The sequence below is a fragment of the Sinocyclocheilus anshuiensis genome, unplaced genomic scaffold (genome assembly GCF_001515605.1).
Source record: "Sinocyclocheilus anshuiensis isolate Anshui unplaced genomic scaffold, SAMN03320099.WGS_v1.1 scaffold1644, whole genome shotgun sequence".
NCBI lineage: Eukaryota > Metazoa > Chordata > Actinopteri > Cypriniformes > Cyprinidae > Sinocyclocheilus > Sinocyclocheilus anshuiensis.
The window spans coordinates 596,252-619,195 of NW_015557451.1; the positions used below are offsets into that span (position 1 = coordinate 596,252).

Sequence of the window (22,944 nt, forward strand, 5' to 3'; positions counted from 1 at the left end):
CTCCGGAATTTCACGTATAAACATATAGTTCGTCTTCGTGATGATGCCATGTACAGTTTTGGGTGTTTCATTTTTAATTTTATGAAAGCTTCAAGTGCAGTTAATTATTTGTCATGCTATACATGCAAACAGACGACGGCGTTGTTGAAGCCGTTTTTTTGTTTGCCGTCAAACGGTTGAGCACTGCCATGTGTGTATCCTGTCGCAAAATGCAACGAAACGTCCTACACGATGGTAATAATGTGATTAAGGTGTTTACATGTCTATACTGCACTTCAGTAATGCGACTAAAATAGGAATACTCCACATGTCTTAATTCGATTTCTGTTTACTTCGAATATGACTTTAGACGGATTAAGGTAATCAAAATTCTCTGTTTACATGGTAGATTCTTAATCAGAGTATTGTCTTAATCGTATTAAAATCGGAGTATTGTTGTACATGTAAACATACTCACTGCCTGCGTAGGTTTCCTTATTCACATACAGTAAACAAAAATACACACTGTAAAAAAAAATCCATAAAATTTACGGTAAACAAACGGTAGCTGTGGTTGCCGGAATTTTACCGTAAAAAATACAGTAGCAACGTTTTAGGTTTTACGGTTTTACCTTAAATTTACAGGTGAATACCGTATTTTCATTAACTGATATAATGTTAATATACCAACCTATTGAAGTACTGAAATCTGTTTTGCACCTTTGTAATACACTGATAACCACCAAATGCAGGTGGTGATGAGAAAGTCACATGATGAACCAAAGCCCATCACAAGCAGCTTTTAAATAATAACATATATAGAAGGTGCACAGTGTCATTCACACAGACACTAAACACCATCATGGTAACACACATGAAACTGAAATAATGCAATAAACATTCATTTAACAACATTAGGTGTAACACACAACCCTAATACACAAAACTGATAAGAAAAACTAAGAAGAAACAGTTATTTCAACAAAAAAAACATCAAATTTGAAATGTAACGCAGGGAATTCTGGGAATGTCAATTTACGGTTATTCACTGTAAATTATACGGTCTTTTTCACTTCCAAAAACGGTATACTACCGTAAAATTAATGTCCAATACATGTAATGTCCAATACAGTTTTTCACCGTATATAGTAGGGGAATTTACCGTTAACCATTTAACAGGTTTTTACTGTAGCATTTTTACAGTCTTTTACCGTTAAATTCACGGTCATTTTTTACAGTGCACTACCGTTTAAAAGTTTGGAGTCAGTAAGATTTTTGTTAAAAACTCACTGAGGCTTCGTTTATTTGATCAAAATACAGTAAAACTGTATTGTTGTGAAATATTATTACAATGTGAAGTAACTTTTCTATTGTAATATATTTTAGTTCACCCAAAAATGAAAATTAGCCCATAAATTACTCACCCTCAAGTCATCCTAGGTGTATACGACTTTCTTCTAGACTTGTGCCGGTATTCGGTAATGCGATATATCACGGTAATGAATATGCACAATATTGTTATCATGGGCACTTCTAAATACCGTGAATAATTATATATTACAAATTATTCCGAATTTTGAATGCATTTTAAGAATACTTTTCCCATCAACTGGTCAAAATGCACGACACAGCTGTATGCTGCGTGAAAGACGCGTGTGCACTCTGATGTAAACAAGCGCGGACGAGAAGCACATGCCGGAACATGTGAGAGACACGCTGGATGAAAGTGCACTTTCACTCTCTGACAGCAGATGGTGTACGCCTAGGATGACTTGAGGGTGAGTAATTTATGGGCTAATTTTTCATAAATTGGGTGAACTAACCCTTTAAAATATAATTTATTACTATAATGTTGAAGCTGAATTTTTAGCAACCATTATTCCAGTCTTCAGTGTCACATGATCATTCAGCATTTCTTATTATTCTAAATATTGAAAACAGTTGTGCTGCATAATATTTTTGTGGAAACTGTGATACATTTTTCCAGGATTCTTTTATTAATAACAAAAGAACAGCATTTATTTGAAATTGACTTGTGATTTACTCACTTTTGATCAAATTTAATGCATCCTTAATGAATAAAATTATTAATTTCTTTAAAAAAAAAAAAAGTCTTACTGACCCCAAATTTTTATCTTTTTTGTATGAGATTTTGAATATGCAAGAATGAAGTGGTGGTAAATGGCACAGTGATGGTATTAGATTTGAATACCGTGGTACTTTGATACAGTGGGTACAGAAAGTATTCAGACCCCCTTAAATTTTTCACTCTTTGTTATATTGCAGCCATTTGCTAAAATCCACTGTATATACCAGGGTACTTGTTTCTCATAGGCATGTGTAATAAAAGTATAACCGATAATTGATTAAATTCAATGTTGTCAATGAGCTCTAACACAACTGTCTCTCTCTCACAGGGGGATTGTACTATTCGTTACTTTGAGGTGACAGATGAGTCACCGTATATTCATTTCCTGAGTCTGTACAGCAGTAAGGAGCCGCAGAGAGGTGCTGGTTTCCTAAGCAAACGAGGAGTAGATGTCAACAAGTGTGAAATAGCAAGGTGTGAACTGAACTAGTGTGTTACTTTAAGACAGTGTAATCATATTTGTCATTGCTTGATTTTGTGATTCTTTCCATTTAATCCCATTTTGGTGTGGATTTGATTGCATTTAATTTGCCTTAATGAATGCCCTGAAAACATGTGAGTGGCAACTCCATTTTCAGTCTTTTGCTTAGTGCAAAAGTTGTTTGTTCTGTTTGACAGGTTATTTGGCCGGAGTGCTTGACTAAGAAATATAAAACTGAGCAAATGGGAAGTTAAAGAATGGTTCACAAAAAAGGAAAATGAAAATATTTTCTCACCTGCATGTGATTCCATTCTTTCTTCCATGGAACACACCAAAAACAAAAAAAACAAACTGAAGAATATTCACTTTACAACATACATATAGTATATTACTACTTTAAAAGTTGATTTTTTTGTGTGTGTTTTTAAATACAATATTTAATTACATTTTTTATGTTTTTGAAAAAGGCTCACCAAGACTGCATTTTTATTAATCAAAGATACTGTAAAACATTAATTCTCTGACATATTATTACAATTTAAAATAACAGTTTTTTATTTTAAAATATATTAAACTTTAAATTATAAATAATTTTCAGCAGCCATTACTCCAGTCTTTAGTGTCACATGATCCTTCAAAAAGCATTCTAATATTTGCTGATTTGGTGCTAAAGAATAATTGATTATTCATAATTTAATATAATATTCATTATATATATTTTAAATAAAAATAGAAATAACATTTTAAATGTCTTTATTGTTACTTTTTCATAAATGAATGCATGCTTGCTGAATAAAAGTATCAATTTCTTTCCTAACAGAGAAAAAATCTTACAAGACCCCACACTTTATGCGGATATTCTCTTCCATACAACATAGGCATATACTAACAAGATGCTTTCAAGCTTCAAAAATGACAAAAAGAACCATAAAAGTAGTTTATACCACTCATGCAATATAATTCCAAATGTTTTGAAGCTGTACAGTAGCTTTGTGTGAGAAACAAACTGAAGTAAGTGTTATTCGCTAAAAATCTTTCGCTTTCATTTTTATTGTGGAGAAAGAAGATCTGATTAGTTCACATCTGCACTGATTCTTAAATCGCATCTCTCAGGTGCTTGCATTTATCTCCATTATTCTTCATTTTATTCCATCAGGTTCTACAAACTGCACGAGAGGAAGGTTGAGCCCATATCTATGACTGTGCCGCGGAAGGTAAGTTCAGTCTGCATGTCAGAGCGACCACTCATTCAGTTCTGAATTTTGTGGGTTTAAGCGAGTCAGAAAGGAAAGTTATTAAGTAACGTCTGACAACTAATATTTCAGTCATTCTATTTCGTCATCAGTGTTTCCCAATCTTTTTTTCTGCCGCGGCACAGTTTTAATAAGTAAAAAATCCCACGGCACACCACTAAGCACTGAAATATAGCAACAACAAAAAAAGATAGAAAGGGGGAAACATTTTTTTTTGTTTTTTTTTGTTTTTTTAAATAATTAAGGCTTGTTCACACCGGGACGAATATCGCGCGCGATTATCGCCGACGTTTAATGCCTCGTGACTAAACAAAGGGCGCCAATTAGATCAGACCCTAAATTAATTAATATATATAATATATTTAATTAAACACTGTGTCATCAGAATTGGTATTGTGGCTTTATATATGATCAGACCCTTGCACTTAACATTTTATGAAAATCATGCTCAGTATGTGCATCGCATTACATTTTCATCAATTTACAGGTTATGACGTTTATTGTAGCTATATGGGAGCTCAGATTTTCTTGTTGTTTAATACAGGGTTTCTGCGGGTCCTTAAAAAGTCTTAAATTTAGTTGTATCAAATTTAAGGCCATAAAAAGTCTTAAATTGTACAAGAAAGTCTTAATTATGATTTCAGGAGCTCTTAAATTTGGGGACGGAAAGACCAGAATTGCGATATGGCTGAATGTGACGATTAAACTATTATTTCATTAAATAAACGTGAGCTCTGCATGTTTCAAAGTCCGGTGCTGATTTGTGTTCTGACGTTACCGGGGAAACTGCTATATTTCTGCTGTTCCAAAAGCACCTCCTGCTGGCAGAGAATGAATGTGCATTTTCAATAAGCCTGTTTTATTGGAGTAGGGTATTCCTGCAATAATGGAGGCTACAATTTTAGGACCGCATTTCTAGGACCCTATTGTTTGTTTTTTTATAATTTTTTTTTTTTTGTATGTAGCCTATGCGGTACAAATTAGTGAGTTTATTGGTACATAAATAAATGTTAAATAATTTGAATACTAGTTTACAACATCCAGCAGCACAATTAACTGTTTTGCACAGCTTTTTAGTTTTTTTGTATTCGGTTATTGTTATTGTTTGTTGCTTTTGTTATGTGTAAAATTGTTTTACTTTGATTATGCTTGTACAGCACTTTGGAAAACAATTGTTGTTTTAAAAAAGTGCTCTATAAATAAACTTTGATTTGATTTGAAGAAAAAAAAGGGTCCTAAGAGAACTGCGGTCCTGAAACTGCAGCCTCTGGTATTGCAGGAACACAGTATTGGGGTTGTTTTTGTTCAGACCAATGTGAAAATCGACCCATGTTTTTACCCTGCAAACACGCAGAGCTGTAAATGTCAACTAGTGGATCGATAAGAAGATAATGCATTATAAAAATCTAAACAGTAAAATGTGTTTATATGTTAAGTAATATAATAATTTATTGATAATCATTGTTTAAATTAATATAATAATTAATACTTTTGACTCATCCATTTTATTAAAAATGGTTTAAAGGCTGAAATGTGAAGTGTATCATTTTATAAAACTTTGTTTTTGTAAAAACTTGTATCTGAACTGTATATCATGCTTTTTACAGTTTAATATGTTACCATAGACGTTGCCCTACCCCGCTCATGGTATTCATTTTATTTGTGCAGGTCTTAAGAAGTCTTAAATTTGAGCTTAAAAATCCTGCAGAAACCCTGTAATACATTTGGCCAAAATCTCATGATATAAAAGATGGACCTCTATGCACAGGATATTTAAAACGTACAAAAGTAAACTGGCTACAACTAGAGGGCATTAGCCTTTATAGACATAGTGTTTCTGAGTAAAGAAAACGCTTTTACTTATTAAAACATCAGTTCTTTATTTACCCTCGCATTGCAAACAAGCAAAGATCCATATCCAGACTGTGAAACAATTATCTACAAGACCTTTGGTTCTGATTTTCTGTTTTAAATGCTTTGCAAGATTAGACTGAGACAGGACGTTCACTGAAAAATACCATATTGTAAATGCTCTCTTGCTTGGGTCTCCCCTTGTTGGAAGGCAGCTATCAGCCATATTGCCTCCAGTTTGTTCCAAAAATATGTTCAGATGGTGATGAAATGCTCATATTGACTCATGTTGACATATTGAGGAATGACATCATATGTTTCAAAACAAAACATTGGACAGACCCAAATTTGCTGGCTGATATTTGAAAAATATTAAATTTATACCATTTTCCCCATCAGATGCTCCATTACTTCAATTATTAAGTTATCCTGATACTTCAGAGTAGAAATCGCTTTTGAAAATGACTGAAAGTTGAACCTTGACAAAAACTGCACAATAAAAAAAGTGTAAAAAAATCATGATGGAAATTTACAGATGCTGTCACAAATTAATTGCCACAGAAAATTAATTTGCTCAGTTTGTAAAAATAAACAAACGTCATACTTCCCTCACTTCACACTCTTTAAAGGGATAATTCACTCAAAAATGAAAATTCTGTCATCATTTACTCATAAGAAAAAAAGTCTTACGGCTTTGGAATGACATGAGGATGAGAAAATTATGACAGATTTTCCATTTTTGGGTGAACTGAAAGAAAAACAGAAATAAAATGGGCAACTTACATGAATTTGCTGGAATTAGCATATTGCAGGTATTTTTTGTATTCGGGGTAATGCCGCACTGCTGTATTTTTGGAGCCTTTGTGAAAGAGGAAGTAAGAAAATCTTTTCAACTGCCCCTTAGCAAACTACTCGCATATAGACCTCAGTCAGGGTTTTGACAAGTTTTGACAGGAATGAAATCGAGGCTGTGAGGGACAGAAGTACAGTGCGTTCAATAGATTGTATTGTTGTTTAACAACATAGCAATTGTTCAGCTGATGAAACATCTTTTGAAAAAAAAAAAAACTTTTAAGCAGACAAAACTCTGTAAAACAGTTTTTAAAGGTTTTGAGAAAATGGCATGATCTAGGACTTTTATACAGTGCGTGCCATTCTGTCCCTCATAGCCTCGTTTTCATCTGTGTTAAATTCAATATGGCGTCTAAACTGGCCAAGGTGTATTTATCCAACTGCATCCTCTGTCTAAATGGATCTTTTTTTTTCCACCCACAATCAGTCTGACCTGTTTCAAGGGGATCTTTACCCGGATACGGCGGGATTAGAACCCGCTCTACTGGCAGAAGATTGGATAGCAGGACAGGACGCTCCTCCAATCCTTGTTTCCCTCAGTGGGGGCTACACGGCCCCTCCATCCAAATGTGGCACGCTCCGGGGTCGACCCAAGCTGCTCTCTCAGACCAACACTAGTCCCACCAGCACTACTGCGCCACCAAACCCTATGGCAGTTGAGATGGAGAGCGAGGGGTTGGGCCACAGAGAAGGAAGAGGGGATGTAGATGGAGGGATAGAGAGAGTAAAGAAAGAGGTGAATGACAAGTTGACATTTTATAATATATATATATATATATATATATATATACACACACCACACACACATATATATATATATATATATATATATATACTATGTATGTATGTTATGTATGTATATATATATGCAATTTATTTCTGTGATGGGAAAGCCGTCTTTACTGTCACTTTTGTATGGAAGGCCATTTCTGCCACAAAATAATAAAAAAGTAACTGTGACTACCTCACAGTTTGGACTTTTATTTCTCACAATTCTGAGAAAAAGTCAGAATTGTGAGATATATAAACAGCATTGTGAGATATGAACTCGTGGTTCTGAGGGAAAAAAAGACAGAATTGTGAGATGTATACTCAGGATTCTCAAAATTCAGAGTTTACATCTCACAATTTTTAGTTTATATCTCGCAATTTGTTTTTTTTTTCCCGCCACGGAATGTCAAAACAAAAAAAGGTAATTGTGACTTTTTATCTCACAATTCTGAATTTTCTTATCAGAATTGCAAATTTATATTTTGCAATTGCAAGTTAACATCTCTTTTTTCAGAATTGCGAGTTTATATCTCGTAATTCTGAGTTCAGAAAAAGCAAGACTACTAATTAAGTAAGATACGTTTTTTTGTTTGTTTTTTTGTGGTGGAAACGGGCTTCCATACTTTTGAGCAGTTTAACTGACGCGTGCCTGTTTATGTTATTAAGCCTAAATGTTAATTTTTATGCCTAATATTAAAGCCCAAATGTTTTCTTTCTTGCATAGGAGGACCAACTTTCTGATGTCCTGACGGAGATTCGGGCGTTGCGTGCTCTGGTTCTGGCTCAGGGTCACAGGATCGACGTCCTGGAAAGGCAGCTTGCCCGTTTTGAGGATGGAGAAGTGTGAAGGAAACTACAAACATATCACAACACGTAGCCTTACCCAGATTCAGAAAGCTTCACTGAAGGGTTATGGGAAATGTAGTTCCATTACTGTGGCATAGAGATACAAAGAAGTAATTGAGATTTGAGCTTTATCAGTATACTTTGGTTTTTAATGCACTGAAATTCAATATTCTAAATGCTGCTTATTTTGTGCTTTTAATAGGGCTGTTACATCAGGTACTCACTACTGCTAACTACAGACTTTGAAGTCTAAATTTGGTTGGGTCACTATTTGCATAAACATGCAAACTTTAAATAAAAAGCAGACTTGATAATCTCTTGTAGCCTGCATTAAAACGGCATTTATAAACGCTTCTACTTAATGAAAGTAGTTTGAATCTTGAAACCTTCAGGAAATGTAATAATCCAACATGCTGAATTTATTCCTTTTTTTTTCACTAAAGTTCAATGGTGTTTATCAACATAAGTACATTGACTAGCACTGTTCTTGGGTTTAGCTGCCCTCAACAGCTCCTCTCTTCCATTTGTATGTCTTAACACATGTAGCATTGATTTTTGGATGTTTTTAGAGTTTAATATGTGGATACGTGAGTAGCATGTGATAGAAACTGTACTTGGTGTTGAAGGAATTTGTGAGCTATCAATATAACGAAAAAACATTAGAGCAAGAGTTTTGGTAATGAAAATAATAGTGCAGAGCTTGTAGAATGAAAAGATGTCCATTTCACACCAAAATCAAATCTATAATTTTTTTTTTTTTTACATGTATTTGGACATGTTTTAAGTGAATTCTGTATATTGCAATCAAAATTTTACTTCAGATCTTTTGTTAATTCATATTTTTTCAGGATTAGTTGATTTTTTTTATTATATTCCCATTACTGCAAGACAATAATCATTTTACCATACTGCAGTAAAAAAAAAAAAATTTTTCTACATTTAAACCAAATTTAAGGTAAAACAAATACCACTATGATATATAAATGAGAATAGTTTTACATTATGGTAATGCAAAATGTGCTTAATTGTCATAGAAATGTCATGATTGTCATTTAAAAAAAAACGAATTACTCTTGATTTTCTTTTTTTCAAAATAGAATTATTATTCTTTTATTATATAATATAACAACATATAACATTTTCATATTTTTTCCTTGGATTTGGGGTGGCCTGGACATGTTCTTGACAGGTTTGTTGAGATTCATCCTGTACCTCGATGAATAATTGTGCTTCATTCCTGTTTGATTGAATCTGAAAAATAATAGTAGAATGATGTGATGTTGATAGGCTTAGATGGTGTTGTTTTTGTATTTGTTAGTCTTAATCAAGGGCACTACAATCAGGGATGACTCAAACCGAGGGTCGACTCATCCTCCTCTGTGAATGATTTTAAGTCTAGCTTTATCAGTTGTATATGTTGTAAATTATCTAAGTATCCATTTACTTAAAACTTAAGTGCTGACTTAATCTGTTCTTTTTAATAAATGACATTCACCCATTTCTACTGTATATCATTCGCTTTTATTATTCATCACGTTACAAGCATCAGGCCTGTGGATGAGGTCAAAACAAATGTTTAGTGCTAATTTTAGACACGCAGGTGTACTAGCTAAGTGCTAGACAGCGATTTCTACTGTAAGTGTGCACATTTCCTGGCTAATCTGGAAACTAAGAAGTAGTTCAGGTTAATCAAGGCTAAACTAAATTTCTACAACTAAAATGGCATGTGCAGTGATGTTAAAAACTGATTTAGGGATACTTGACCTGCTATGATTGAGAAAAATATTTTTTCTTGAACCAAATTTTGCCTGCATCTCGACTCTGTGGCCCTTCTCACATATAACTTGTAACTTGAGTCGAAAACGTTCAAATGGTATTTAAAAAAAACAATATGTCACGATATAATTGCAACTTTTGTGGTGTTGTGTAACAAACACAGATATCATATCGTTGCATTGTGTACTGTATCTCTGCACTGCACAAGCAGTGAAGCATTCTTGTTTTCATGGTTCATAGCATCTTTAAACTCAGCATTTACAACAGGATGTGGTCTAAGAGAGACTTGCGCTTCATCACACAATCTCTAGCAAAAGGAAACTATGTTCCACTCAACTCTTCCTGTGCGGACTCTATATATAAGATATTTTGCACATGCTCTCTTTTGAAATATTGGTTTGACTATAAAATGTGCGCATATAGTCAATTCCAAGTTTCAAGATCAGATGATCGTTCTAAAATTCGAGCCAAATGTATTATTTTTTGAATTCTTATGCATATTTCTTTATTACATTTACCTCAACATTACCCACTAAACTGCTTTAAATTTGAATATCCATTAAATACATTTAAAAATTATGACATAATAAATAAATATTGAGAAAGGGTTTAGAATTTATATTTTACATCAAAATCAAAGTTGTCATCATGTTCTTAATTGCGTGCGGTATCTCTCTCTCTCTCTCTTATTTGTATTTGTTATTTATTTTAATTTTAGTTAAATTATGTCTACATTTATTATGTCTGTATCGGCCTTTTATTAAGTTTTAGTTTTATTTAATTTGAGTTATTTTAATACTTCAACAAACTAAATGGAAATGAAATAATATATATATTGAATTTATAAATGTGTATGTATATATGTATGTGTGTGTGGTTGTACATACACATATGTAGTTGGTTTTTTTTTGGTGTTTGGCTTAGTGTTATGTTAGAATCATTATTATACTCTTATACCTTTTGTTCTTTAATATTTTGAATTGTTTTTAGCTTTATTTTTTGTTTTTCATTTATATGTTAAGTTTTGAAATTTTGTTGTATGCATTTGTCATTTTTATTTAATCTCTTTATTTTTAAAATGTGTATAGGTAGTATTTATAAAGTTTTAGCTTTTAGTTTTGGATCTGTTTTTAGTTGTTACAATTGATTGCTTCTGTTGTCCTCATTTGTAAGTCGCTTTGGATAAAAGCGTCTGATAAATGACTAAATAAATAAAATAAAGTAATAAAAGTATGTGGTATAGTATACATATTAGTACCTTGTAAATGGGTACCACCTTAACTAAACTAAAACTACAAACATAAAAAAAATGTTACTTGAAATAAAATAAATGTCAATTAAAATAAAATAACATATTTCAAATGTTCAATAAAACACATTTCTCATTTTCATTTAGTGATGTACTAAAATAATTCAAACTAAAACTGAAATAAAAATGAATTAAAAACTATATAGACATATTTGAACAAAAAATCAGTAACTAATTAAACTGACAAAAACACACAAACATTACTAAAACTTAAAATGAAAATGGAAAATACAAAATTAAAAACTTAATATTAAAAAAAAATAACATTGATGAAGACATTGTGTATTGCTATGTATTCATGTACACTGAAAAACATTGGTGTAGACATATTTTCACTCAGAAATTGCTAGTAAATTCACAAATAATTACAAAGAAATGCAAGTAACATATTAAATTTGAAATTTTGAAATAGAAAGACTGAAATTGTATTTTCTTCCTAAATTATTCCAATAATCTTTATTTACATGTTCATAAAAAATATTTTTTTTACAGTGTACTGTGTCCAGAAATGTTGTTTTTACTTGTATATTGTAATCAAAATCAAGTATAATTTGAATAAAAGTATTATTTGGATTTCTAAAATTGTTTTATCATTTTATTAAATGTATCATTTGGAATGTGTCACTTAATTCAATTATTGCATTAATAAGTCCCTGTGTGTTTCTCATTGCACTCTCTTTAGTCATCATGAAGCAAAATATGAATAAGGACAACACCGCAACTGTCCTTGCCCTCCTCTTCATTTGGATCATACTTGTTCTGGCTCTGCTGTACTTTTATAAAAAACTTAATGCAGACACAAATGGACAGTACACCGTCCAGCGCATAGTCTTGGCCCCTGGCGGCCTACGGGATCGATTGAGACAAGGAGTCGGGGTTGTGGAAAACAGACTTGGTGTCCGCATTTGGCCTCAGCGGCATGATGACGAGGAGAACATAGGAGATAATGACAAAGAGGACGAGGAGGGTGAAGGTCGTGACAAACAGAATGACAGTTACACTCTGCTGTACTTTTATAAAAAACTTAACGCAGACACAAATGGACAGTACACCGTCCAGCGCATAGTCTTGGCCCCTGGCGGCCTATGGGATCGATTGAGACAAGGAGTCGGGGTTGTGGAAAACAGACTTGGTGTCCGCATTTGGCCTCAGCGGCATGATGACGAGGAGAACATAGGAGATAATGACAAAGAGGACGAGGAGGGTGAAGGTCGTGACAAACAGAATGACAGTTACACGGAGGAGGGGGGACAACAGGAGCATGATGACGACAGGGATGATTCTTCAGATGACTATTCCAGCGTTGACCTGAGGGAGAGGGCAAAGATGCAGATGGAAGAGAAAGAAGAGAAGGAGAAACAGAAGGAGGAGGCAGCAGCAGGAGAAGAGGATAAAAGTCAAGAAGTGAAGAATGAAGAGAAATTAGAATTGATTGTAGATCTGACGCCGTTTACTGGTAGTGCAATTTGGTCTAAGGAAAACAAAGATGGAAATGACTTGACTGCTTTATGAAAAGCTCAGAGACATTGTTTTTGAATTTTTATAAGTGGGAAATAAAGTGGCTTGGCCCAGTGGGTGGCACGAAACATTTTTTATAACTTTGAGTCCGTTTAACCCTGTAAAGCCTGAAAAATCTGTTTTTTCTTTTAACTAACAGTTTATTGTCATCAGTGTTGGGGAGTAACTAGTTACATGTAACGGAATTACGTAATTTAATTACAAAATAAAAGTAATTGTAATCAGTTACAGTTACTGAGAAAAAATGTGTAATTAAATTACAGTTACTTATGAAAATGTTAAGGATTACAAAGGGGGTTACATCTGCTTTTTTTCACACACACTCCCACATACAGATTTAATTGATTTATTTCATAAATTGCAGTGACTGCTCTAAAATATGAAACACCAATGTTTCAGAAGTTTAGAACATGCTTATTCGATAACTCTTTTATTTCCTATATGGGTTTATGTATAGCTATGCTTCATTTTTGAAAGATTAACTGTTTTTTTCCAAGGCATTGTTAGATTCCAGTGTTTACTGTCATAGCTATGTATAGATTTGATTTCAAAAACAGTATCATAGCTAATAAAATATTTCTTGTTATGATTTTAAATATGTATTTAACCTCATAATGATCTCAAAGTAAGTCTGATTTTGTGGTGGCGGTGCTTCAAAGGGGACATTGATTCAAAGGGGACAAGTTGATATGATTCTTTAGGGTCTTCATGAATGGTCTGCAACATACTTCGGTTAAAATTCCTGTGGTCGTGTAAAACAACACCCTTTCTGAGACTGTTTAGGATTTTGGGGGATTAAAAAAAAAAAAAAGAAGTGAATGGATTTTTATCATTGTAGGGTGGTTGTGTCCACACACTGCTAAGATACATTTATATGCAAACACCATGTAAAAGTGAATTTTGCATCCAATGTCTACTTTAAAATTGAAATACAATCTTAATTCAAGTGATGAAGGATTTCGAAAGTGTGACAGTAATCAGTGTTGAGTACTACTGTAAAGTTTACCCTGCCTGGTTTACATGTTTAAAAATGATAAACAGTTGAAAACATTAAAAATGTAGAAAAGTAATCAAACGTAATCAGTTACATTACTTTAATAAAGTAATTGAAAAGTTACACTACTTATTACATTTTAAGTAGGGTAACTTGTAATCTGTAACCTATTACATTTCCAAAGTAACCTTCCCAACACTGATTGTCATTGACATACCATTAAAACAAATGTTAAAAGAGGTTTTCATATGTGTTTGGGCTGAAAATCAATGATATGTTCATAAGAATATATTAGACTACTCACATAAAATGCATGTAAACATCTGTTTTTACTCTAAAACTTCCAATAATATGTCATAGTAAGATAGTATTTAAATGCTTAGTTTTATGTTCCAAGCTCTGTAGTTTTCTATTTTGGGGGCAAAACATATAATGCAATGCAATACAATGATGATTGAGAGATGGATAAATAAATGTTCCTATCATATTTGAAATATTACTAACGATGCTAATTATTATTACATTTACATTATAAATATCAGTAAGGATTTCGAAGCAAAAAGGCACGTTTACCACAGTCTGAAGGGGGATGTTTTTATACAATTATACTAAAGGACATTTACTTGCTAAAAAAATTATAAACTCTCAGTTGGACAACAGAAGGCCTGTAGTAGATTGTACACAACATTGTTTTTCAGGAAAAAAAAATTGGATCATGTTGATACTTTTGAAGCCTTAGAAAGTTGTGTATAAAATATGAAACAGTAGGCTTTATAGGATTAACTTTAAAAGTCAGTAAAACGGTTCCACACCATTTTCCGTAAGTTGTTAGTTTTATGCACTTCCTGTTGGGTTTTTTTTCTGCAAATGCTGACTGTGTGAAAATACATTTTGAAACTTGTTAACATTTTTAAGAGGCGTAAATATTTTTCCATTGAAAAATATTTTCATGTCAAAGTGGCTGTCAAAATTGTCTAGTGTTTTCATATGGCCTCACTGATGGTCAGTCTCACAAAACCCATCAAGAACATGTGTAGAGCATATCAAATCATGAGAAATAATATTTTGTTTAAAGAAAATTAAGCCAAGGTCACAAATGTGACCTGGACGTAACATTTGCCCTGATGTAACATTAGGGCATCGAACCACCAACCATTTTGAGGCTACACACCATGAACCACATCTCTTATCATAGTTGGTTATCAACAGGGTTTCATGGCTTAGGCCAAGATTATGATGATGATGCATATTTGCTAACTAAGACAATGTTTTTTTTAAAGGTTTTTAAAGTCATAAATAAATACAGATGATACTAAATTATGCCATTTTAAAGTCTAAAGTACAATCACAGACCCACAGTCCTGGGGATATTGCTTAAGTAATTAAATTAACATGATGCATAGGTCATTTCACATTTCATAACCAGTGTTGGGGAAAGTTACTTTTAAAAGTAATGCATTACAATATTGCATTACTCCCTAAAAAAGTAACGAATCACGTTACTTTTTATGGAAAGTAATGCGTTATATTACTTTTGCGTTACTTTCGCGTTACTTGATTGTTTTTAACATAAGAAGTTCTATTTATAGCAAATATAAAAGCCCTTTCACACCAAAAAGTGTAATGAATAAACATCAGGCTGAAGGAAAAGTAAATTCACGTCTGTACAGTAGAACGCAGGAGAAGAAACACTCTTCAGCAATAAAAAAACAAAGCACAATTGTTAGTTTCTCTAAAGTCATTCTTGCTTATTAGTATGGTTGAACTGGATCAGCAAAGGTCAGCAGCAAAGATATTGGTTAATAAAATGGGATTAGATACATTTGTGTTGTTTAACATATTTAATTATTGCAGGTTTGCGTCATATTCTGAGTTTGCATTTCACAGTTTTAATTCATTTTGATGAATACTACATCTGTTTTTTTGTGAGTGGGATGAGTTAATGCACATTCACATTTAGTCTAGAACTACAGTAACATCATGTTCACACAGCGCACACAACTCCTCTGCACTTCCGATGTCTCCCAATATGGGAACAGGAGAGCTGTCGGTCAATAAATGGGAAAACAAAGTAACTGGCATTACTTTTTTGAAAAAGTAACTCAGATATTTTCTTGTAAATTAAAAAAGTAATGCGTTACTTGACAAAAGTAATCTGATTACGTAACTCGCGTTACTTGTAATAAGTTACCCCCAACACTGTTCATAACTATAGACTTGATTTCAGCACTCTGCACAGCGAGGGGATGTAGCTCAGTGGTAGAGCGCATGCTTCGCATGTATGAGGTCCCGGGTTCAATCCCCGGCATCTCCACTTACCTTTTCTTTCACGAAGACAATAGATGGCACTTGAAACACAGAACACTAATACAAAAATCACTTTGATTTCATACTATGCGATGGCAATCGCTGAATTTATAGATTTTATATCTGTAGAAAACCATCGATTGCGCGTACGTTTGTGAAGATTTTGGGAGGAGATACTTGAGTCAGAAGTTGCACTCCTGCGCAGACCATTGGTCGGTTAAACGCCAGTGGGCGTCGAAATCGCCACGCCATTGGTTAGTTTAGCCCCCAGTGGGCGTGGCCACAGACGCAATCGAAGAATCCTGCACATTCCTTACTAGAATAAGAATAAGATTTAAATGTCTTCACATAGCAGTAGATAAAACGAGTCATGTCGTTTAAGATATCCTGAACTGCGTGTTGCCTCGACTGTGTATTTAAAAGGAAAATAATGTAATAATTCGATTAGCATTTTCCTCTGAGAAAAAAAAAAACCTGGGTCTATTGTTATATACTTTTTGCTCAAGTTAAGATGGATTCGCCCAAGCAATTACCACCTCCTTCAACGATTTGAATGCAAACGAGTAAACACGAACGATCTCTTATTGGTGAGTGCTTGCATGTCTTAATTCGTCGCATTTTGGAGAAAACGGGCCTTTTGCTTTGCAGTGTGCTTGCATCTCGCACGTTCAGTTAGAAAATATGGGTTGTGAGCATATTAGAATTGACAGATAAAACAAGTAACTGAGCCACCATCACAACCATTTTATATTTAAAGAGATTGAATACTAATGATGGCGAAAAGATTTAAAGATCCACCCAGCCGATTTCTGTATCGAAGCATGGACATTTTTAAGGATGCAGTGGAAGAAAATGCGTTCCTAAAATGTCTTGCGTGTAACAACATTCTGTGGCAAGCTGTGTTAACATTTATTGTCTGTTGATTTTATTACTAATTCTTAATTTTTATTACTAGTAAGTAGCTATTTAACCGTAACTGTTTCTTTTAAATATTACTAGTACTTCCTTTGTTGTTGGTTTATATCCCAAAAGGGAAAAGTCGTGCTTACTCATAGAAAATTGCATATTTTTGCTGTTGAATTCTACAGGTATCTGTGGTTCAGATATGACTTTCTATTCACTAATTAGTTCTTATTCCAGTTGTTGCTAGGACCTGTTAGGGGTTTTCTTGTGTCTGTTAAATAGACACGAACACCTACTTATTAGACACCAAATTAGTGTATTCCAACTGATACTTGTAACATTTTAAACTTATTAGTAAGATTAAATGGTTAGTCGTTACATATGACCAGTAAAAAGCAATTGTGACTAGAGGGGTGGAATATATATTTCTATTAACAGTTGAGATAGATACGAGTGTCTCTTAAGTAGGTACCAATGTCTAGTAAAACTGGAGTAGGCAGTTATACTAGTATTAGGTACTATTAACGAGTAGCAAAGGAGTAAGTAGTATGCATGTTATTACTGAAAATTACAGATGTACTAGTCATTTTTAGTTTACTAATAAAAAACATGCAGCAGAAACATACAATAGATACTAGTTAGTATAGAGGGAGGGATAAATGTTAACACGGCTTGCCACAGCGTGCTGCATAACATTCCCTTTGTGGTCAAATGCATCGCTTGCTTATAAACGCACCTGTGCCGTGCACGGGAATTAGTCGTTGCAAAATAATTAACTGAGTCTAGACACTATCAGATGTCATTATTGTGGACGTGATTTTATTTTTCTTCGTGTAGGTATGAGATGTTGTTAGCCTCGGCCGTGGTCGTCTGGGAATGGCTGAACGAGCACGGGCGCTGGCGACCCTACAGCCCGGCGGTGTCCCATCACATCGAGGCGGTGATCCGCAGCGACCCTCGCGGCGCCGGGAGCGTGGTACTGGGCCAGGTCGACTCGCGTCTATCGCCGTACATCATTGACCTGCAGTCTATGCACCAGTTTCGGCAAGATACCGGTGAGAGAGAACGAAATCGTACCTGCTTTTATCATGCATCATCTAGCACATCCATTGTATTTTATTAATATGGTTCCTTTATTCTGAGATCAATCAAATGCGCTAATAATCTCAGCTCTGTATTGTGATGGCTTGAAGGCAAACGTCTGCAGATGTTTTGGAAGCTCATTGTGCTATGAAAATGTTTGGGCTGGGCCTCAAAACCTTCATTTCAGCAACAGTCTCTTCATTTTTCTCAAGTGAGATCACTGATAATCAGTTTTAAGCTTCATGTTTGTAATAAACACTTGTTTATGTGTCATGCAGTGTAGAGTTCAAGCGGCTCTGCCATGAACTCTTAATGATTTTTGTCAATGCACATGAGAGCTTTGCTGGCGAGAAGAAAGGAATGATTTGAACCTAAAACAAGGGGCAACATAAGCCGAAACAAAGGGTTGGATTGTTGGCTGTCAGAATTTTGGGAGTCTCCATCACCCATACTGACAAAAGCCATTGTGCAGGACTGACTAGACTTCATGGGAAGATGGAGGAATGGAGAGAATAGGGTCGGTGAAGGGTAGCGGCCCATCGCTCCAAAAACATGAGGGAGGAGGAGATGGAAAAATGAATGGTAGTAGAGGGAGGTCATGAAGGGGGGGTCAGATGGATAACAACTTTGTGTTGTTGGACTGTCAAATTCTTGAGACTAATTGTACTGTAGCACAGTTCTCTTGTACTTTGGAATCTGGAACAGACATGACAAGACTTTATTTGTTTTTATTATGTCTGAAATGTATTCTTGAGGTTTGCTTTGGAAAGACATAACAAAAGTTATCATGTGCTGTCGGTGTAATGTCACAGCTGGCGCTCAACTGTTGTAACATCCTTGACATTTTAATATGCGTATCTTTGCATTTGGTATTGTTTAAGACTCATTTGGCTGAAAACCCAAAACTGAAAATAAAGTTTCGGTAATTTGGAAAATGAACTCTGTTCAGGGTGTTGTGTTCTCAGATGATAAGTTAAACCAGGTGTAGTAAAGTTCTTCTGCAATAAGCCACCTCTTGATATTTCAGCCTAATATATTACATGTTATTAATTGCTGTTCTAGCATCGATTTTGGTCTCTGTAAAGTATGTCCACACTGCTGACATGTTTACAAGTTTGTAACTTTTTCACATTTGTGCACAAAAAAAAAAGACACTGACACAGTCAAAATGCATCATCGAAGAAGCTTCAATTATATGCCACTGTTTTGGTAAATGATTTCAGGCCTCCAAAACTATTTTGGCAGAATTTTTATTTATTATATATTTGGCTGAATATGTTTGGTTGCCAAAATTTCGGTGCATCACTAAGATATGCACATGTACAGTTTGCATTCTTTCTCTCCATGGTGGATCAATTAATAAGTTCCTACTTCTGAAATTTTACATAACGTTTACTTCCGATTAGAAATAGCAGATAAAAAAAAAAAAGTCTGTGTATCTTCAGATGTGCTGTAACATTTGTATGTTATTTTTATATGTACTGTGTACATCAGGGGTGCCCAACCCTGCTCCTGGCGATCGACTGTCCTGCAAAGTTTGGTTGGGCACCCCTGGTGTACATTAATTGTAATAATTTAGTAATATAAAAAAAATATTTTTATTTCATAAATAATTATAATTTCTAACTAACAAAATTATTAATAATTATTATAATTTTATTAAAAAAATAATAATAATACAACTATAAATCTTCCGTTCATCTTCAGAACACAAATGAAACAATTTTCACTCAGAAATTGCTAGTAAATTTCACAAATAATTACAAACAAAAGACAAGTAACATGTTGAATTAAACATGAAACTCAGAAGTGGGAAGACTGAAAGAGTATTTATTGTCAAACATTTTATTTACAGCTTCAAAAATCATTGTGTATAAACACTGCTTAATGGACATACATAGAGATCATAATTAAAATATAAACATTAAATTACAATATAATTTCATAATAAAATATATCTTGATTTGTGTTCCGAAGATGAGCAGTAGTCAAAAAAAGGGTTTGTAAATTTATTATTAAAAGGGAATTTAAATTTTTAGGTGAGCTATTCCTTTAACTTCCTGTCGAAATCCCTGTTTTAAGGAAATACATTAACACAGGAATAGAATCTGTACTTGTCAAACAATTTTGTACAATGCCAGAAGTTTTGTTAAAGGTGCCATAGAATGGAAAACTGTATTTACCTTGGCATAGTTGAATAATAACAGTTTTGTACGTGGAAATGACATACCGTGAGCCTCAAACACCATTGTTTCCTCCTTCTTATGTAAATCTCGTGCATGCAAAAGACCACTGAGAAATAGGTGAATTAGAACATAACACCGACTGTTACGTTACAGTCGGGTTCACTAATAGTTACGCCCCCAACATTTGCATATACCCACCCATGTTCTATGCCAGCCGCCAGCCGAACCTGCACAGCCGAATCATCAGAAGTTGTGCGGGTATTGTGAAGAAACAAGTGAGGATAATAGCAAAAATCACAGGCGATTCATCAGAAGTTCTGCAGGTATTGTGAAGAAACAAGCGAGGATAATAGCGAAAATGGCAGATCATGGAAATAAATGTTATGTTCCAGGCTGTGCAGGGGATGTGAAGTGCAGAGATGGGTTGGTGTCTGTATTCTGAAAGGCACAGAAAACAAATAACGCTCATTCTAATAAAATAACGCGAGCCACTAAAGGGACATGGTTAGCTGCTTGCTAGTGGTAGCCTGTTACATTACAGTACATAACCAACGATATAACTGCGAGAGACGGTATTGAAATATATATTTTCCCTGTGTTTCCTTCCTGCTGTGTGAGCTACTGAAATGAGCCGCACTGTGAAACAGCCAATCAGAGCAGAGCTCAACATTATTATTCATGACCCTTCCAAATAAGGTAAAAACAGACCATTTAATTCTAGGGACAAATCCTAGGGTTGTAAATGGACATGTAAAACCGTTTCTGGAGATTTTTTGCCCTTACCTAAGCCACATACCTTCTATGTAGATATCAGAACAATTTAAAATAACAATGCTTTCTATGGCACCTTTAAGCTAACATCTCTGCTCTTCCTTACAGGTACACTAAGACCCGTGCGGCGAAGTTTCTATGACCCGCGGTCGGCTCCGGGTCAGGGTTGGGTGTGGGAATGGGAGAACGACTCGGGCTCATGGACGCCGTATGACACAGCGGTGAGCATCGCCATCCAGGCGGCTCGGGACCGGCAGCAGCCCTGGCTGGACTTAACGCCACTGGGCTTCTGCTACCTTATAGACCTGCAGACTATGACGCAGATCAACGGACAGACGCAGCGGCGCCGACGCATCCAGAGGCGCTCAGATCTGGCCTACCCGCTTGTTTCTGGCCCGCTGCCTAAACCGCACGCGTGGTCATCCGCTGGAAGTGGTGGACTCTTGGGGGTGGGCGTATCGGGGGTTAGCGGAGGGAATGGCAGTGCCTATCCCAGCGGAGCTCTCCCAGCTTCTGCTATTACTTCACTGGGTCAACCATGTTCCTGCCAGCAGTGTATGCTAGTCTTAGGCGTCAAGACCCCTAGCATGGCACAAACTCTGGGGCGGAAGCCCCCACCCGTACCCAAGCCACCGAGCCCAAAAGCGCCATCAAGAGGACACTCTTACTCGCTTACCCTGCCTCACCCTCCTTCCCTTTCCCGAGTCCTCTCGCCACATAGGAACTCCACCTCAGGTGCTAGTGGGGGCTTTGGACACTCCCTCTCCCTGCTGGGCTCAGCCACTGCCGCCCTGTCAATATCCTCCAACCGTCCTCCTCCACCTGCTGTACCGCCACCCCTGCCTCCTTCAACCACACCCCACACGACCTCCTCGCCCAACCCTACAGTACCTACACCCTCCAATGCCCTTATATCTACGGCAACCACCTGCGCTCCCACGCCCTCTGCTCGTGTTCTGGGTCCCGTGTCGACGGCATCAGCAGCTTGTGCCACCCCGGTGCCGCCTCGCAGCAGTCTGGCTGGCCTAAGCCGTCCCGCCCTGCAGAGAATCGCCATGGCACAGTCACGGGCGCTCATTGCATCAGGGTAAGTCATCACGACTGGAGCTGTCTGTGATTGTAATTAAATGATACTCTGTTTTTCTAGGGATTACGGTCACGTCTAGATGGTAACCCTAACTTTAACCATGACAGCTGCAACTGTGAATCTCATGAGCATTTCACAGAATGAAGTTTACTATTTTCCAATGATGTACACTAGCCTTCAACAGTCAGGGGTGAGCAAGATTTTTTCATTTTACTAAGCAAGGACTCATCAAATTGATAAAAAATGACTATTTTAAAGATTTAAAGATTACTATTTTAAACAAATGTTGCTCTTTTGAACTTTCTATTTATCAAAGAGTGAAAAAATATTAAGCAGCACAACTGTTTTCAACATTGATAATAAGAAGAAATCTCTCTTGAGCAGCAAATCAGCATATTAGAAGGATTTCTGAAGGATCATGTGACACTGAAGACTGGAGTAATGGCTGCTTGATTTCAACCTCTTCCACCTCAAATGTCAGAACCTTGAATATTTACAGAAAGTCTGTCACTCTAGGATGTGTACACACAGAGATAGCAAGCTCAGAATTATTGCACTTTACACAACACATTTTTCATTTGAGAACAGACTAAAACTGCTGTAACATAAACATGACATTCGAGAACTGGAATCCAGTACATCCCATGTATTGAGGTTTTGTGGTTATAAAGGGTTACATTACTAGTTGATTAGTTTTCTTTGTATGTGGGCCTGTGCTGTGATGTGAAATGGTTTCACTTCTGTAATAATTTATTTTTTGAAGAAAAGGAACTTGTGTTTAAAGAATACTTGAAATGTTGACACATTTAGGCCTGTTAAAGGGGCCATATGATGTGATTTCAAGTTTTCCTTTCTCTTTGGAGTGTTACAAGCTGTTCGTGAATAGAT

At 35.4% G+C, this 22,944-nt stretch overlaps 3 protein-coding genes and 1 non-coding gene across 4 annotated transcripts in view; all 4 read left to right on the forward strand.

Annotated features, from left to right (window-relative positions):
• coro1b (coronin, actin binding protein, 1B) overlaps nt 1-8,844 on the forward strand; it is an 18,716-nt gene extending 9,872 nt beyond the window's left edge. Inside the window, exons 8-11 of the mRNA XM_016474809.1 lie at nt 2,397-2,542; nt 3,706-3,763; nt 6,933-7,241; nt 8,001-8,844. Coding sequence (XP_016330295.1) covers nt 2,397-2,542; nt 3,706-3,763; nt 6,933-7,241; nt 8,001-8,123 — 636 coding nt within the window. The 3' untranslated portion in view covers nt 8,124-8,844. The remainder of the gene's footprint in view (nt 1-2,396; nt 2,543-3,705; nt 3,764-6,932; nt 7,242-8,000) is intronic.
• Nucleotides 3,343-12,827, forward strand: LOC107679287 (prostatic spermine-binding protein-like). Its single transcript, XM_016474810.1, has 3 exons — nt 3,343-3,347; nt 11,890-12,009; nt 12,247-12,827. The coding sequence occupies exons 2-3, from the start codon at nt 11,895-11,897 to the stop codon at nt 12,717-12,719; spliced, it is 588 nt and encodes a 195-aa protein (XP_016330296.1). The 5' UTR covers nt 3,343-3,347; nt 11,890-11,894; the 3' UTR covers nt 12,720-12,827.
• A 3,134-nt stretch (nt 12,828-15,961) lies between these two features.
• Nucleotides 15,962-16,033, forward strand: trnaa-cgc (transfer RNA alanine (anticodon CGC)). Its single transcript has one exon. It is a non-coding gene; the product is annotated as a tRNA-Ala (tRNA).
• A 308-nt stretch (nt 16,034-16,341) lies between these two features.
• Nucleotides 16,342-22,944, forward strand: part of LOC107679273 (E3 ubiquitin-protein ligase DTX4) — an 18,526-nt gene continuing 11,923 nt past the window's right edge. The window contains 3 exon segments of the mRNA XM_074186974.1: nt 16,342-16,613; nt 17,767-17,984; nt 21,078-22,056. Of these exon segments, the coding sequence (XP_074043075.1) occupies nt 17,774-17,984; nt 21,078-22,056 (1,190 nt within the window). The 5' untranslated portion in view covers nt 16,342-16,613; nt 17,767-17,773.

Bases quoted from the DNA above. Each gene is read 5' to 3' on its own strand.
- LOC107679287 (XM_016474810.1), top strand. From the start codon at position 11,895: ATGAAGCAAAATATGAATAAGGACAACACCGCAACTGTCCTTGCCCTC. The intron at 12,010-12,246 runs ATGGACAGTACA...ACGCAGACACAA, and splicing joins AAAACTTAATGCAGACACAA to ATGGACAGTACACCGTCCAG.